This window comes from Phaenicophaeus curvirostris, chromosome 22 (genome assembly GCF_032191515.1).
Source record: "Phaenicophaeus curvirostris isolate KB17595 chromosome 22, BPBGC_Pcur_1.0, whole genome shotgun sequence".
NCBI lineage: Eukaryota > Metazoa > Chordata > Aves > Cuculiformes > Cuculidae > Phaenicophaeus > Phaenicophaeus curvirostris.
The window spans coordinates 2,297,447-2,312,195 of record NC_091413.1 but is presented as its reverse complement, the minus strand read 5'-3'; the positions used below and the strand labels follow the sequence as shown (position 1 = coordinate 2,312,195).

General features: G+C 48.9%; 1 protein-coding gene across 1 annotated transcript; it reads right to left on the bottom strand.

Moving 5' to 3' along the window:
* Nucleotides 1–3,781: 3,781 nt before the first annotated feature.
* Nucleotides 3,782–7,682, bottom strand: FNDC10 (fibronectin type III domain containing 10). Its single transcript, XM_069874481.1, has one exon. The coding sequence runs from the start codon at nt 7,680–7,682 to the stop codon at nt 7,038–7,040; it is 645 nt and encodes a 214-aa protein (XP_069730582.1). The 3' UTR covers nt 3,782–7,037.
* Nucleotides 7,683–14,749: the final 7,067 nt, after the last annotated feature.

Sequence of the window (14,749 nt, the reverse complement as noted above, 5' to 3'; positions counted from 1 at the left end):
CCTCAGGTTGCGCCACAGAGGGTTTTATTGGATATTAGGAAATATAACCCACCAAAAAGGGTTCTCAGGCACTGGCCGAGCGGTGCAGGGAGATAGTGGAGTCCCCATCCCTGGAGGGGTTTAGAATCATAGAATCATAGAATAAGCAGGTTGGAAGAGACCCACCGGATCATCGAGTCCAACCATTCCTATCAAAAGATAGGTGAAGATGGGTGGATGAGGTGCTCAGGGATCTGGTTAAGTAGCAGACAGGTACAATTGGACTCCATGGTCTCAAAAGTCTTTTCCAACCAAACCTTCCTACAATTCTATGAAATCACCGCAAGTTGTGCCAGGATAGGTTTATATTAGCAGCAGATTCGATAGTTGCCAGCAGGGCAAGGGAGGGGATTCTGCCCCTTTGCTCTGGTGAGGCCTTGCCTGGAGCATCTCCCCTCCAAGGATAGGATGGAAGAGTTGGGGTTGTTCAGCCTGGAGAAGAGAAGGCTCCAAGGAGACCTTAGAGCAGCTTCCACTGCTGAAAGGGGCTGCAGGAAAGCTGTGGAGGGGCTTTTGATCAGGGAGTGCAGGGATAGGATGAGGGGGAGCAGTTTTCAGCTCAAAGAGGGGAGATTGAGATGAACCATTAGGAAGAAAAGTTTTCCTGTGAGGGTGGGGAGGCCCTGGCCCAGGTTGCCCAGAGCAGGGGTGGCTGCCCCATCCCTGGAGGGGTTCAAGGCCAGGTTGGATGGGGCTTGGAGCCCCTGATCCAGTGGAAGGTGTCCCTGCCCATGGCAGGAGGTAAAAATGAATGAGCTTCAAGTTCCCTTCCAATGCAAACCATCCGATGATGCTACGATTCTAAAAGCCGCCAGAGCAGTCACAGACGTTTCCCTTGCTGCTCAGCGTCAAGCGTGGCACAATCTTTTTCCTCGTTTCCCAGTTTTCTAAGCAGAGCAAGTGGTTGGGAACGGTGCTGCCAAAGGGTTTGTTCTGCTCCAGCTTCTGGTTTCCCACAGGACAGCCTGCTATTAGCACACAGCCTCTTATTCCTAAATGAGAAAACTTTTTCCCAGTGCACTGTTCAGCTACCAGATGTTTTCCACTGGTACAGATCCAGCTTTGCTATTAATCATCATTAATTAAATTAACTGCTGTGGATTTGTACTACTCTACTGTAAACAAGGACACATATATAATATCTTACTGGACAAATATACACACCCCTCGTGTAATTTCAACATAAGACACAGGGATATAGAAATACGCAATGACATGCATGTCTTCCCATCTTCTTCCCAAATAAGCCCTGTTTCCATGCTTCACACCCACATCATTCCCATTTTCCTGGCAATGTGACTCCATTAGTTTATTTTCAGAAGAATGAGATTCAGTTTTTCCTGAAAAGCAGAGTCTTCTGGCTCGTTTTCTTTCTCAGCACTAGATGGCATCCAAATATTGTAGTGGGTCTGAGATACAGACGAAAGACCTGGAGAAGGAGAGTTTGGATGGAGAGCTGAACCACACCTGAGGAGTAAATCGGGTCTGACACCCTGGATCAGTCCCATCTCCATGTCTGTGTGTGGAATGTGGGTTTCTTGGTACGTTGTATAAATACTGTCCTGCACTGTGCCACCATTTACACCACGAGTGAGTTTTAAATGACAAGACAAACATCGTGATACGAAAATTTCTGGATTGAAAAACATTCTTTCGGGTAAAAAAAAAAAACAGAACAAGAGGTTTGGGCAATTTTTTTTTTCCCAGATGAGAACAGAGGATGTGTAAAGACAGGAGATGCAGTGAGCAGATCTCTGATGAAGCAATGCCAGGCAACGTCTATTTGCTACGGATAAGACTGCAAAAGACCCTGTCCAAGCCTCACTGCTGTGGTTCCCAAGCCTTCAACAGGAATATGACACAGTTAACTGTTATCTGCCCCTTTTTCTCCTCTCAGCCTGCTCTTCCTAGCCTTTCTTTTGGAACATACCGGCAAAGTAGAGCAGCAGTTTGCAGTCTTGTAAGACTATAACTCCAGGTCTCCATGGAAGCAAAACACCAGCTTTCACTTGCACCTCCAAATAAAGCCAAGCAGCCTTCCCTTTTATGTACCACGAAGAAAAAAAGATCATAATGGAATTAAGAGAGATTCTTTGCCTGAGGCACAGACTCTTTCCTCCAGAAAAATCAAAGTTGGGGTCAGGCTGAGCTTGACTGGCTTATATTTAAGCAGTTGTTTTCCTCACATTTAGGCCAGGACAAGGAAAAAAAAAGAAAGAAAAGCTTGTTAATGAGTGTATTGCTCTCCATTTTAACTCCTGCAGAAATGGATATGGCTTGATATTTGTGCTGGAAATCCCCATATAAACGCAGGCCCATATACCACTTAAGAGTGTTCCAGATGGATTTTTAATACCCAGGTACTTGTATAGCACCACAGAGAATGCGTAGTTCCTTAGCAGCTATTTCCACTTTTTCCCGATGCATTAGGTGTGTAACAGCCAGCTTCTTGGCTGTTATAAATCAGCGTACTGACACCTCTTTATTGCTGCCCAGACAGCCCAGGATTGATTACAGCTCTACAAGGTACTCTACATGTTTTGGGAATTGCTGCACGCACTGGAGAAAGCCTTAACTGTGCAGTCTCATAAAGGCTTGTGGGAGTCAAATATCAAGTCTATGTATAGGTAATTGTCCCCAAAAGAAAGGTCTACACTCACGATGGAGGAAAAAAAAACTACAGTTACCAATGAGTTGGCAGATCTTCTGCTTAATGTCACAAAGATGAAACAGGGAACACTCTCAGACACCAAGATGCATCCAATTAAAACTTAATCCACCAAAAATCAATGCGAAACTACGTGATGTTTCCCACATCCCATTTATAATGCACGGAAAGGAAAAAGCCTGATAAAAAGAACCCTTTAGAGAATTACAGAATTTGCTCCATCAGGACTTACATTCTCGTTCAACTTATTTTGCTGCTGCTTGCTTCTCCTCTGCCCAGCGAGCTGTTGCAATCCCCAGACAGATGCATGAAGATGTGAGATGACTACAAATAACACCTCAGGTGTTGTTCTAGCAGGTAGCTGTGTCCTCTCAGTACCTGCAGAAGTGTCTTATTGAAAACCGTCACAAACAAAACCGTAAATTAAATTGGGTGCTCAGTTTCCTCAGGCTTACCCCAGTGTGACTGCGCTGAACAAAATGAAGTAGCCTGTATTGGTAAACAAAGTTGGATTTAGGAGCTAAAGGCAGCTGATTCAAAGGTCAGATAAGGATCATTCGTACTTAAAACCAAAGACATCCAGCTTCCACAGCGAATGATCTCGACTCAGTGAGTGTTCCTACAAAATCTGGGTTCCCAAATCTGGAAGACTGAAGTAATCCCCTTGAGCTTTCCACCACTTTTCCCTCTGCTGCTGCACACGTAGGTCATGATCTCCTCATCCCAGGTGCTGTGACCTCCTGCTTGACAAGAGTATTTTAGGCTGTACCAGGTGATCTCTCCAGCCTAAGCTTTTTCTTTTCATGATGGGCAGCCTCACGATTGAGTTCAGGCATAGAACAGCTTGCCCAGAGAGGCTCTGCGACCTCTATCCCCACGGTTTTTCAAGGCAATGAACCTGAAGGACCTGTGATCCTACAGTCTTTACTTCTATTAAAGAAAAATCAATTATTCAGAGAACAAATCTCTTTTCCTTTTCCCATGAATGTCATAACTTTACAGCAGAATATCACCATGACCGGTCTTTGGGCAGATACGCTCGCTTTGAGACAAACAAGACCTTGAATCGTTAAATACTTGTGATGCTTTAATTTCTTTTCACTATTCTCTTAATTTATTAAGGTCAACACCAAGGTGGTACAAAGCTCATTATTTATACATTTGATTTTCACACGTGGCAATTCACAACAAGATGAAGAACAAAATGGTAACACTGGTTGACAGAAGCTGACAGAGATATACAAAATCGGTGCCACTCTAGTTCTCCAGCGCAGAACGGACCATGGGACAGACTGACTAGAAACCTTTAAAAGAGCTTTGACCTGAATTTAACCTGTGTTTGAATTCACCAGATATAATTTCTCTTAATGTTCTTACAAACGGATCGCCTTTTCTTTGAGCGGTCAGTCTCCTTAGGCATAAAGAAAGAAAAATGATGCCATCGTCCTCCAAAATCGATGCATGACACCATCTTTCTGCTACCTACTGTGACACTAAATATTGTTGAGATGCTTAAATCAAGTACATTAATAAAGAGAGAACACTGTTAAATGTAAGCTGCGTGTGAGAAAGAAAACGAAGCAAGAATAACAAACAAATCAAAGGGATGAAACCTAGACCTTCAGTTTCTCAGCCATTCCCAAATTATTGAAGGGATTAAGATTAGTACAAATGCTGCATTTTGTTAAGGATTCCGTATACTTTCTATATTTACCCTCTACTAGCAAGCTTATATATCACAAACTACTTTGACAAAGAAAAGGATAGGGGTCATTCACCAGTGATAAACATTTACACAGAGAGATCACACAAGGAAATGATGTATTTGAGCAGCACAACTCCTTTACAGAAAAGCTGCGCCCCTACTTTTGCTTTTGGTGCTCAGTTTAAGTGAGATAAAGTCATTTTATCATCTATGATTCTACGATTTTCTGTTACAGCAGTCAACTACATACAAACAACGCTAAATGAAAACCAGCTCACTAAATAAACACCTCTCAGGCGATAACTAACTCTACTTTGTGTAGGTATTAAAAGTTCAAGTGATGATCAGCCTAAGTTGATTTGGAAAAAACAAACAATCGAACAAACAAAGCAATAACCACCAGTTTGAGACAAAAACACAAGGGCAGAGTTGTCTATGAAGACTACAGGAACAGATACACCAGTATAAATGGGACGGATTCTCAGCACTAAGGCACGATAGAATTAATACTAAAATATGGCTAAAACCTGACTACAGCATCGAGTGAGCAGTTAACGAGGAGTGTTTCTACACTCATAACACCCGGCTAGAACACTGGTGAGTTCTGTGGTTACGATATTAGTGAGTTCTGTGGCTCAGATGCTTCTAACCTTAATGGAGCCGCACACAGCATTCCTACAAGATGGGATTTCAGAGGGCAGGGATGGTGCTCATTTACATTATACTTACTTTATAACTAAGGATCGGTTCATAGTTGCACAATAAAATGGAATTTTCACACTAAATTTGTCCTTTTAGCACTGCTTTTTATGGAAGCCACCCATACGGCAGTTCTAAAAGGAGGAAAGTGGGTTTAGGAGGTCGATGGCCACTCGAGCCAACCAGAACCTCCTGCTGTTTCAGACCATGGCCAGTCTGGCTCCCACAACCCGTGAACAGCCTAAGGAACGATACAAAACCCATTTAAATCACGGAGATTTAGGTGAGCTTTGGATCAAACACATGCTTAGCTACAGGGTTTGTGGAGCCACTGGCCTGTTCTCCCACGGATATCAAACAACATTCCCCCCTCAGGAAAAAAAAAACCAAACAAGTAAACATCCAGAGCAATGGGATTTAGGGATAGGTTTAAAATATGGGGGCTGTGGAGGCTTCTCAAATGGGCCCTTCGAAAGATCAGCCACTTGCTTTGGAAAAGACACGTTTTGCCTCTGGTGAAAGCTGAAGTTGAGGTGCAACAAGGCTTTATAGAAGTCCAGATAGAGGAGATCCATTGCTTTTCCCATGCCCACTGATGCGATCAACCCGTCAAAGGAAGCCACCAGGTTGGTCAGGCAGGATGTGCACCTAGTGAAAGTGTGACAAGGCTTTACAGAAATCTGGATAGAGGAGATGCATCGCTTTTCCTGTGTACACTGATGCGATCAACCCATCATAGGAAGCCATCAGGCTGGTCAGGCAGGACTTGTGCCTGGTGGAAGCTGGCGTTGAGGTGCAACAAGGCTTTATAGAAGTCCAGATAGAGGAGATCCATCGCTTTTCCTTTGTCTGGTGATGCGATCAACCCATCATAGGAATCCACCAGGTTGGTCAGCCAGGACTCGTGCCTGGTGAAAGGTGGAGTTTAGATGTGACAAGGCTTTACAGAAGTCCAGATAGAGGGGATCCATCGCTTTTCCTGAGCCCACTGATGCAATCAACCCGTCATAGGAAGCCACTAGGTTGGTCAGGCAGGACTTGTGCCTGGTGGACACTGAAGTTTAGGTGCAACAAGGCTTTACAGAAGTCCTGGTAGATGACATCCATCACTTTTCCTATGTCCACTGGCATGGTCACCTCACCATAGGAAGCCATCACGCTGGTCAGGCAGGACTTGTGCCTGGTGAAAGGTGGCATTGAGGTGCAACAGGGCTTTATAGAAGTCCAGATAGAGGAGATCCATCGCTTTTCCTGCCACCAACCCACCATAGGAAGCCACCAGGTTGGTCAGGCAGGACTTGTGCCTGGTGAACGCGGGAGTTTAGGTGCGACAAGGCTTTATAGAAGTCCAGACAGAGGAGATCCATCACCTTTCCTGCCATCAACCCATCATAGGAAGCCACCAGGTTGGTCAGGCAGGACGTGTGCCTGGTGAAAGGTGGCGTTGAGGTGCGACAAGGCTTTATAGAAGTCCAGGTAGAGGAGATCCATCGCCTTTCCTGCCATGAACCCATCATAGGAAGCCACCAGGTTGGTCAGGCAGGACTTGTGCCTGGTGAATGTGGGAGTTTAGGTGCGACAAGGCTTTATAGAAGTCCAGGTAGAGGAGATCCATCGCCTTTCCTGCCATGAACCCATCATAGGGAGCCACCAGGTTGGTCAGGCAGGACTTGTGCCTGGTGAATGTGGGAGTTTAGGTGCGACAAGGCTTTATAGAAGTCCAGGTAGAGGAGATCCATCGCCTTTCCTGCCATGAACCCATCATAGGAAGCCACCAGGTTGGTCAGGCAGGACGTGTGCCTGGTGAAAGGTGGCGTTGAGGTGCAACAAGGCTTTATAGCAGTCCAGGTAGAGGAGATCCATCGCCTTTCCTGCCACCAACCCATCCTCGGGAGCCACCGGTTGTTCCCGCTCCCCCCGCGGGCCTCAGGCGCGCCGCGGGGCGGCCGTGGCGGGGCTCATGAGGTTCTCGGTGATGTAGGCCACGAGCAGGCAGATGAAGACGAGCATGAGGCAGATGGAGCCGCCCACGGCCGTCATGGCCACCACGATGTCGCGCATGGCGGGGGGCTGCGGGCGGAACTCCACGCACTGCGCGGGGGGCGCGGGCCGGCGGGGCCCGAAGCGGGGCTGCAGGCACAGGCGGTACCGCACGCCGCCGTGGGCCTCGGGCAGCAGGAAGTCGCGGCAGGCCGCCCCCAGCTCCACGCTCTCGCACGGGAACCGCGTGTAGGTGCCGTCCCACGAGCAGTTGAGGGCGAAGCCCCGCAGCCCCGCCGAGGGCCGCGGCGCCCCCCACTGCACCAGGACGCTGCCGTTGAGCAGCACGTTGGCCACCAGCGCGCCCCCCGCCGAGCGGTGCGAGCGGCACCAGCGGCCCGAGCACTGGAAGCCGCGGGCCGGGCTGCGGAAGCACAGCCGCCCGCCGCCCTCCTCCTCCCCCTCGCCCCGCACCTTGTAGGGGCACCACGGCTCCTCCTCCTCCGCCTCCTCGGCCGCGGGGGCCACGCGGAGGAGCAGCAGGATGAGGAGGAGGAGGAGGAGAGGAGGAGGGGGAGGCAGGCTGGGCATGCCGGCCGCGGAGCGGGGCAGCCGGCGCGGCCGCTCCCGTTATAAACCCCGGGGCTCGGCAGCCGCCCCGCCGGCCGCCAATGGAGACGCGGCTCCGCCGTTAACTCTCGCCATCTCGGCACCGGGGAGGCGCCCGCGCCGGGCCGGGGTGGGCACGAGTCCCGTAACGACCGGCTTAGAGCCCCCCCGGGACGGGCTTGGCGCTGCATCCCCCCGGCAGGGCCGGCTTAGGCCCCCCCGCCCCGGGGCTTGTGCCGCATCCCCCCCAGAAGGACCGTCCGGCCCCCCGTACCCCCCATAAAAACTGGCTTAGACCCCCCATCCCGTTCTTTGCGCTGCATCCCTCCCATAAGGACCGACTCAACCCCCCCATCCCTGGGATTTGTGCAGCATCCCCCCATAAAGACTGACTTAGACCCCCCCATCCCATTCTTTGCTGTGCATCCCTCCCACAAAGACCGGCTTAGACCCCCCATGCCGTTCTTTGCGCTGCATCCCCCCTGTAATGACCGGCTTAGACCCCCCCATCCCATACTTTGCACTGCATCCCTCCCATAAGGACCAGCTTAGAGTCCCCCCGTCCCAAGTTTTGCACTGCATCCCCCCATAAAGACTGACTTAGACCCCCCCATCACATTCTTTGCTGTGCATCCCTCCCACAAAGACCGGCTTAGACCCCCCCATCCCGTTCTTTGTGCTGCATCCCCCCCCATAAGGACCGACTTAACCCCCCAGTCCTGGGCTTTGCACTGCATCCCTCCCATAAGGACCAGCTTAGACCCCCCCAACCCTGGGATTTGTGCTGCATCCCCCCATAAAAACTGACTTAGACCCCCCCATCACATTCTTTGCTGTGCATCCCTCCCACAAAGACCGGCTCAGACGCCCCCATCCTATTCTTTGCGCTGCATCCCCCCCCCATAAGGACCGACTCAACCCCCCCATCCCGTTCTTTGCGCTGCATCCCCCCCATAAAGACTAACTTAGACCCCCCCATCACATTCTTTGCGCTGCATCCCCCCCATAAGGACTGACTCAACCCCCCCATCCCGTTCTCTGCGCTGCATCCCCCCCATAAGGACCGACTGAACCCCCCCGTCCTGGGCTTTGCGCTGCATCCCTCCCATAAGGACTGGCTTAGACCCCCCCACCCTGGGATTTGTGCTGCATCCCCCCATAAGGACCGCTCAGCACCCCCATCCCCAGACTTTTGCTGCATCACCCCATAAAGACTGGCTTAGACCCCCCCCCCATCACATTCTTTGCACTGCATCTCCCCCGTAAGGACTGGCTTAGACCCCCCACCCTGGGATTTGTGCTGCATCCCCCCCAGTAAAGACTGGTTCAGACCCCACTGGTCCGGGCTTTACTCTGCATCCCCACTATAAGGACCGGCTCAGCCCCCCTCCAGTCTGGGCTTTGCTCTGCATCCCCCCATAAGGACTGGCTTAGACCCCCCCATCCCAGACTTTGCGTTTTATCCTCCCCCATAGGGACCAGCTCAGCCTCCTGCCCCCACCGAGGGTCTCCGTTCACAAGAGATAGGGGTACATGGGGTCCTGGGGTGCCCCACGTGCTGCACCCCCCTCTTAGGGTCCCGCTCAGCCCCTCCCTGGGCTTTGCCCTGCTCACCCAGCTGAGGCTCCTGGGTGCTCTGTCCCCAAGGAACGATGGAACGTGGGGTCCCACGTGCTCCAAAGCCAGCGGATGAGGTCAAGTGGGGACCTGGGCACCTCTGGCACCGCAAGCTCACAACCAGCAGAGGTTTCAGGGGAAATTTAGATGCCCAGGTTGTCCAGGGAAGCGGCTGCCCCATCCCTGGAGGGGTTCAAATCAGGTTGGATGGGGCTTGGAGCCCCTGATCCAGTGGGAGGTGTCCCTGCCCAGGGCAGGGGGGTTGGAAGCAGATGATCTTGATCCCTTCCAACCCCAACCCTTCTGTGATTCTTTTCCGAATTGCAGATTTCATTCCACACACAAAAAAAGTTTCTTCTGTTTTTGTGTGTTGTGATCAGGTTTTACATAGGATCCTGTTCCAGTTTTTATAGCAGAACATAAGCATTTCTCTATATTTAGCCTGTAAAGCAGAAAAATTACCACGTTACATGGTTAAAAACCCCAGAAGTGCACCTAAAGAGATTTTACTTCACTGTTACCTGTTGGGAAATACAAGATCTACACATCACTACATAAAGTTTTCTTTAAAAGTGTTTATTGTCTCATATAATCTCAAAAGATCACAAAAATAAGATTCTGAAGCTCATTTCAAACCCAAATCACACAGCTTGGACTCCACTGAAGGTGTTATGTGAACATACACAACGTGTAACTGTGCAGCAAGGGGGAACTTGTTTAAATAGTTTTGTTTTCTGCTGCATTGAACATTACGTGACCAAATGATCTCACATCAGGATACATTCTCCTGTCTGAAAGACTTGTCTTTTTAAAGTATTTGGTTCCTTAAGGAGATCTTTACACATAATTTAATAAAAGCAAATATTATAAGTTGTTTCTGCATCTGGTTTTTAATCAAACTTAATGTTGAGGGAGGAGCCTATAGAAAGTTGCTAGAAATCTCTTTTGATATGAAGAGGCATCAACAGGAATCAATGAAAAAATAATAGGATTAGCACAGAAAAGGATGCTGAAGGTGTAGTAATGGCTCTTCTCCTTGGAAAACACGTGGTTATCGCAGAACAACAGGAGGTGCTGTGCTCCTGAAGGCACTTTTTGGCAGCTGAGGCAAACTTACCTGTGCAAGTTCCTGCTAGGATGATAAATTGAAGGTCTGGCAGCCCCTTCCTGAGAAACAGGGGGGTATCAGGAGATGGCTGGAGCCAAACCAAGCAAGTTTGGCCTCTTTAAATTCTGTGCGGTTCTCCTAACTACTATTAAGAGTGGATCGCGCTCCAGAGCTGTCATTGTTTCAGTGATCAGAGAAGAAGAGATGCACCAGCCTCTGACGTTGCTCATGATTTGCAATGCACTTGGAGTTCTCCTGTTGAGGGATCCAACAGGAGGGTCTGGCACTTGGTACAGGGAAGAAAAATGGTTGGCACAGCGGTGAAGACCCCCCGATTGCATGTGCCACATCACTTCGCTCAGGACTTAATTCCATGCTTGCATTTGAAGTTGCAGAAGAGGGAAAAACAAGCTAACGAGATACCTCATTACATGGAAAGCTGTGGAGCCCCTCAAACATCTTTCCCAGAAACACTGCCAAAATTACCAAGAATTGGAATAAATCATCATATTCTTCCCTTTGGGTTTGAGTCCTGAACCTCCGACTCATGCAAGGCAGCGATGTACCTGCACATCGCCTTCCATTTAGCCACTAAGATATTGTGATGAGAATAACTGGTTCTGTGGTTCTAGGCTGGAAGAGGTTTGTTGGTGAACAGAACACGGAACTGACCTAAACCACCACAAAAGCTGTCGAGTACATCCTTGTGCCATCCTCAGACCTCTCGGTGCCCTCGTACCGGAGACCCACAGTCACCTTTATAACAAGGCATCCAGATAAACACACGCTCCTTGGAATTCCAGATTTTCTCCAGCATTAGAAATGAGAGGACATTCTTGGTTTGGGACACGCAGACAGTTCACACATACATTATGCGAAGGTTTGGGGCATCTTGTCCTCTAAGTATTCCAAATATCTTAGAGAAAACATCTCATTAAAATATTAGATTGTCACATTTTAACCCCTAGAACATGCCATGTATATGCATAAACTTAATAATCCTAAACAGGTTTCCAAGTAAGAAGTGGATTACGGAGAAGCAGGCTTCATTAAACAGAGATTTCATTTAACTAATCGATAAGCATATGCTTTCCTCATCCATGCTTTTATTTGCATGGGCACAGAACGTACCATTAATTCTCATTATCTGGCTAAAGACGGGGCCAAACCACTAAATACTTTGACATCACGTGAACCCTGGAAATGTATTTGTTTACAGAAATCTAATCTACATCATATTGCTGGAGGAAAGGAAAGAGCAACCAAGCACATCAAGAAATTTGTAACAACACTACAGGTTCACTGCACCTTATCCTGCTCTGCGCTCTTTGGCCTTGCACCGTGTCTCTAAGAAAAAGACAATTATTTATGAAAGAGAAACAAAGCCACACGCTTTGGCTGGGTCACTCTGCCAGCACTGGCTTTGTGCGAGCGCTTTGTCTCATTGTTTGCTCTCTTAGTAATCCAGTTGCTTCCCAAGACCTTCTTCTGTGCCCCAGTCTGCAATAAAACTCAGCCTGCATTTCTCACATCTATTGCTTCACCAGTTCGCTGCTCAGACAAAACACTTATTTGCTTTAAGCAGTGAATCCCCAGGCAGCATAAAAAAAAAAAATCATATTAGAATCATAGAATAGTTTGGGTTGGAAGGGACTTTAAAGATCGTGCAGTTCCAACCCCTCCCACTGGATCAGGGGCTCCAAGCCCCATCCAACCTGACCTTGAACATCTCCAGGGATGGGGCAGCCACCGCTTCCCTGGGCAGCCTGTTCCAGTGCCTCAGCACTCTCATAGTGAAGAAATTCCTCCTTATGTCTAGCCTAAACCTGCCACTCTCCAGTTTATAGCCCTATTGCTTTATAAGCCTTCAGACAGACCCATCACCGCAGGTTTTTTTTTTGTTTTTCTGGATCTCCTCCACTAGGTTTTTGTCATCTCCTCGTAAAGGAGACTGTGAACTAGTATTAAAACGGGGGCAACTTGCTATAGCCCAGAGAAGAAAGCACTCGGCACCCACAGCTAACAATTTATGCAACCCTGTGCTAATTTTAGTCTCGGATGCAGGCAGGGCAGACGATCCCTGGAGCGGAGATGCTCAGCTGGGCTGAGGGCAGCGTGCGACATATGGTTGCTAAAGCAGCCTCCTAGCAGGGAGCTTTACATTTAGGGCTGAGTTGCTACAGTCCCCTCCAAGTCATAACTTGGAGGATTACTCATCCCAGACATGCCAAAGCAGAGAATTCGCCTCCCAATTTAGAGAGCTCCTGCAGCCTTTGTGAATCAGCACGCAGCCTCACCCCACCGGGCTTCTATTTCCAGCACTTGATTCACTTCCAGGAAGGTCTGAACTTACAGGCTCTGACAGCTCCAGGCTAAGAGAAGCAGGGGAAGAGGAGCAAATGGAATTCAGCAGGCAGTTATCTGCACGACCCATGGCACTGGGGCAGCCGGGCCACGCGGGGTTGGAGCTCGTGTCACTGACTGCGGTGGGTATTGATCCTGACACCACTGATCCTGCACTGACCTGTGAGGTAACGACACCTGAGCAGCCCAGCTGAGAATCGGAGGCATTTCTGATCAGGATACATCTGAACAGATAACCGCAACTCCCGTTAATCTATTCTGAAGGTGCTATTTATAGCGGGCAGCGCGGCTGAGAAGCGTTGCATCATACAGCAAGGTTGGTAATAAAAGCGCTCACGCAGCATTAACCATTTCAAGTCATTTTGGAGCTCTTCAACCCCACTGTAGTTTTGCAGTCAGCTCCTCAGCGGGCTACACGAGCAACTCTGGTACTTGGTTAACAAACCTCTTCCTAGACTCCTTGGAACAGCCTCTGGCTGCTGTTCTGCCTCTTTCCCACAAAGAATCCAAGGGGTGTGATGAGTTTAGAGCCCCTAGAACAGCATTTGTCTTCTCTGGAGATGTGTGCACACGCTGAGGGCTGGATACCTCTCCTCTAAAAACAGGCATCTCAAAAAGCAGAGTTCTTGCTGCTTCCACGCAGAGCAAGCAGGGTGCAACCACATTTACTACTCCAGTCTAGAGTTTGACCCGCAGAGCTGATTGTGCTGGGAAGAAGCACAAGCAGAACAGAAACGAGGAATCACAAAGTGCTATGATGCTGGTTTCAAGCTCCATTAGAACCAGCGGAAGAAAAAAAAAAAAAAGAAATCAATACTGTCTGAATGAAAAAGACCAAGCTTATCGGGTGATAAATATTGTTTTTCTAAGTGTCTAAAGGTGCTTAAAAATATGCACCACAACAAGGGATTAAAAAATGTGTAACTAAATCAGACAGGGAATAAAGATCTCTCCTCTGATCTCTTATCAGGTCATGATTCAGCCACAAGCTGTTTGATGAGTGAACTCCCAGAGCCCAGGAGTTCTGAAACGGTGATGAGGGAGTGGGAGACAGGCAGCTCAGACACAGGGTCCTCTGCAAGGCAGGAGACGTGACAGCTCTGCCCTGTTCGTGTGACTAAGCCAGGTCCCGGGCTCTGAGACAGCATAACTGAACCCCGTTCTCCTTCCTGCTGCCTCCACTTTAAATTCCAGGGACTCCAGCTGACTCATTCCCTCTTTTTATCTGAGGTCAGGCAGGATGCGTTCTGGAGACTACGTAAAACTTTCGATCTCCTGAATCAACAGCACACTAAGTACCCAAGTTGCTGATTAAAAACCAGACCTTTCTAGAAGGAGCAAAATTTATCTTAGCTCCCTGTCAAATGCGGGGAGACTGGAAAGAAGCTGAACAGGATGGAATCGCCTTAGTCAGGCTCTAAATCACATCTCCCCTAACCAATACTCTTCCTTACATTATTTCCCCTCCCTGTGCGACAAATGTCATCCTCTGCAAGCCTTTCATGGCTTGGGAATCCCGAGGTGCTGAAAGCTAGGAATATGGCAGGATGACAGGGAAGGAGAAGGTTATGGGTCTGAGAGGCAGGCTGGGATATGCTCCGATACATTCTGCTGATAACCCCAGGAGGGCAGAGCAGGGACGGCTCAGCTGGGATGCTGCAGCTGCATCAGGAATTGCTCAAACCTTACTGCTAACGTGCTCTACGGTTGGACTTGATGATCTCAAAGGTTTTTTCCAACCCAACAACTCCGTGATTCATCACAGAAATAGGTGTCTGCTCCCCTCCTGCTGCTTGTGCTTGAAAACTTTAAGCTATGGATAGTTTGGCTGTTCCCAGACTCCACTCGTGTCCCACTGGGGACATCCCCACCACCAGAATGCTACGCAGAGTAACAAGAACATCCCTTCAGAGGGACTGGCAGCTGTGCCATGAAGTGCTTCATCTACCACAGGCGATTA

Coding starts and splice junctions, on each gene's coding strand:
- FNDC10 (XM_069874481.1), bottom strand. CDS start 7,682: ATGCCCAGCCTGCCTCCCCCTCCTCCTCTCCTCCTCCTCCTCCTCATC.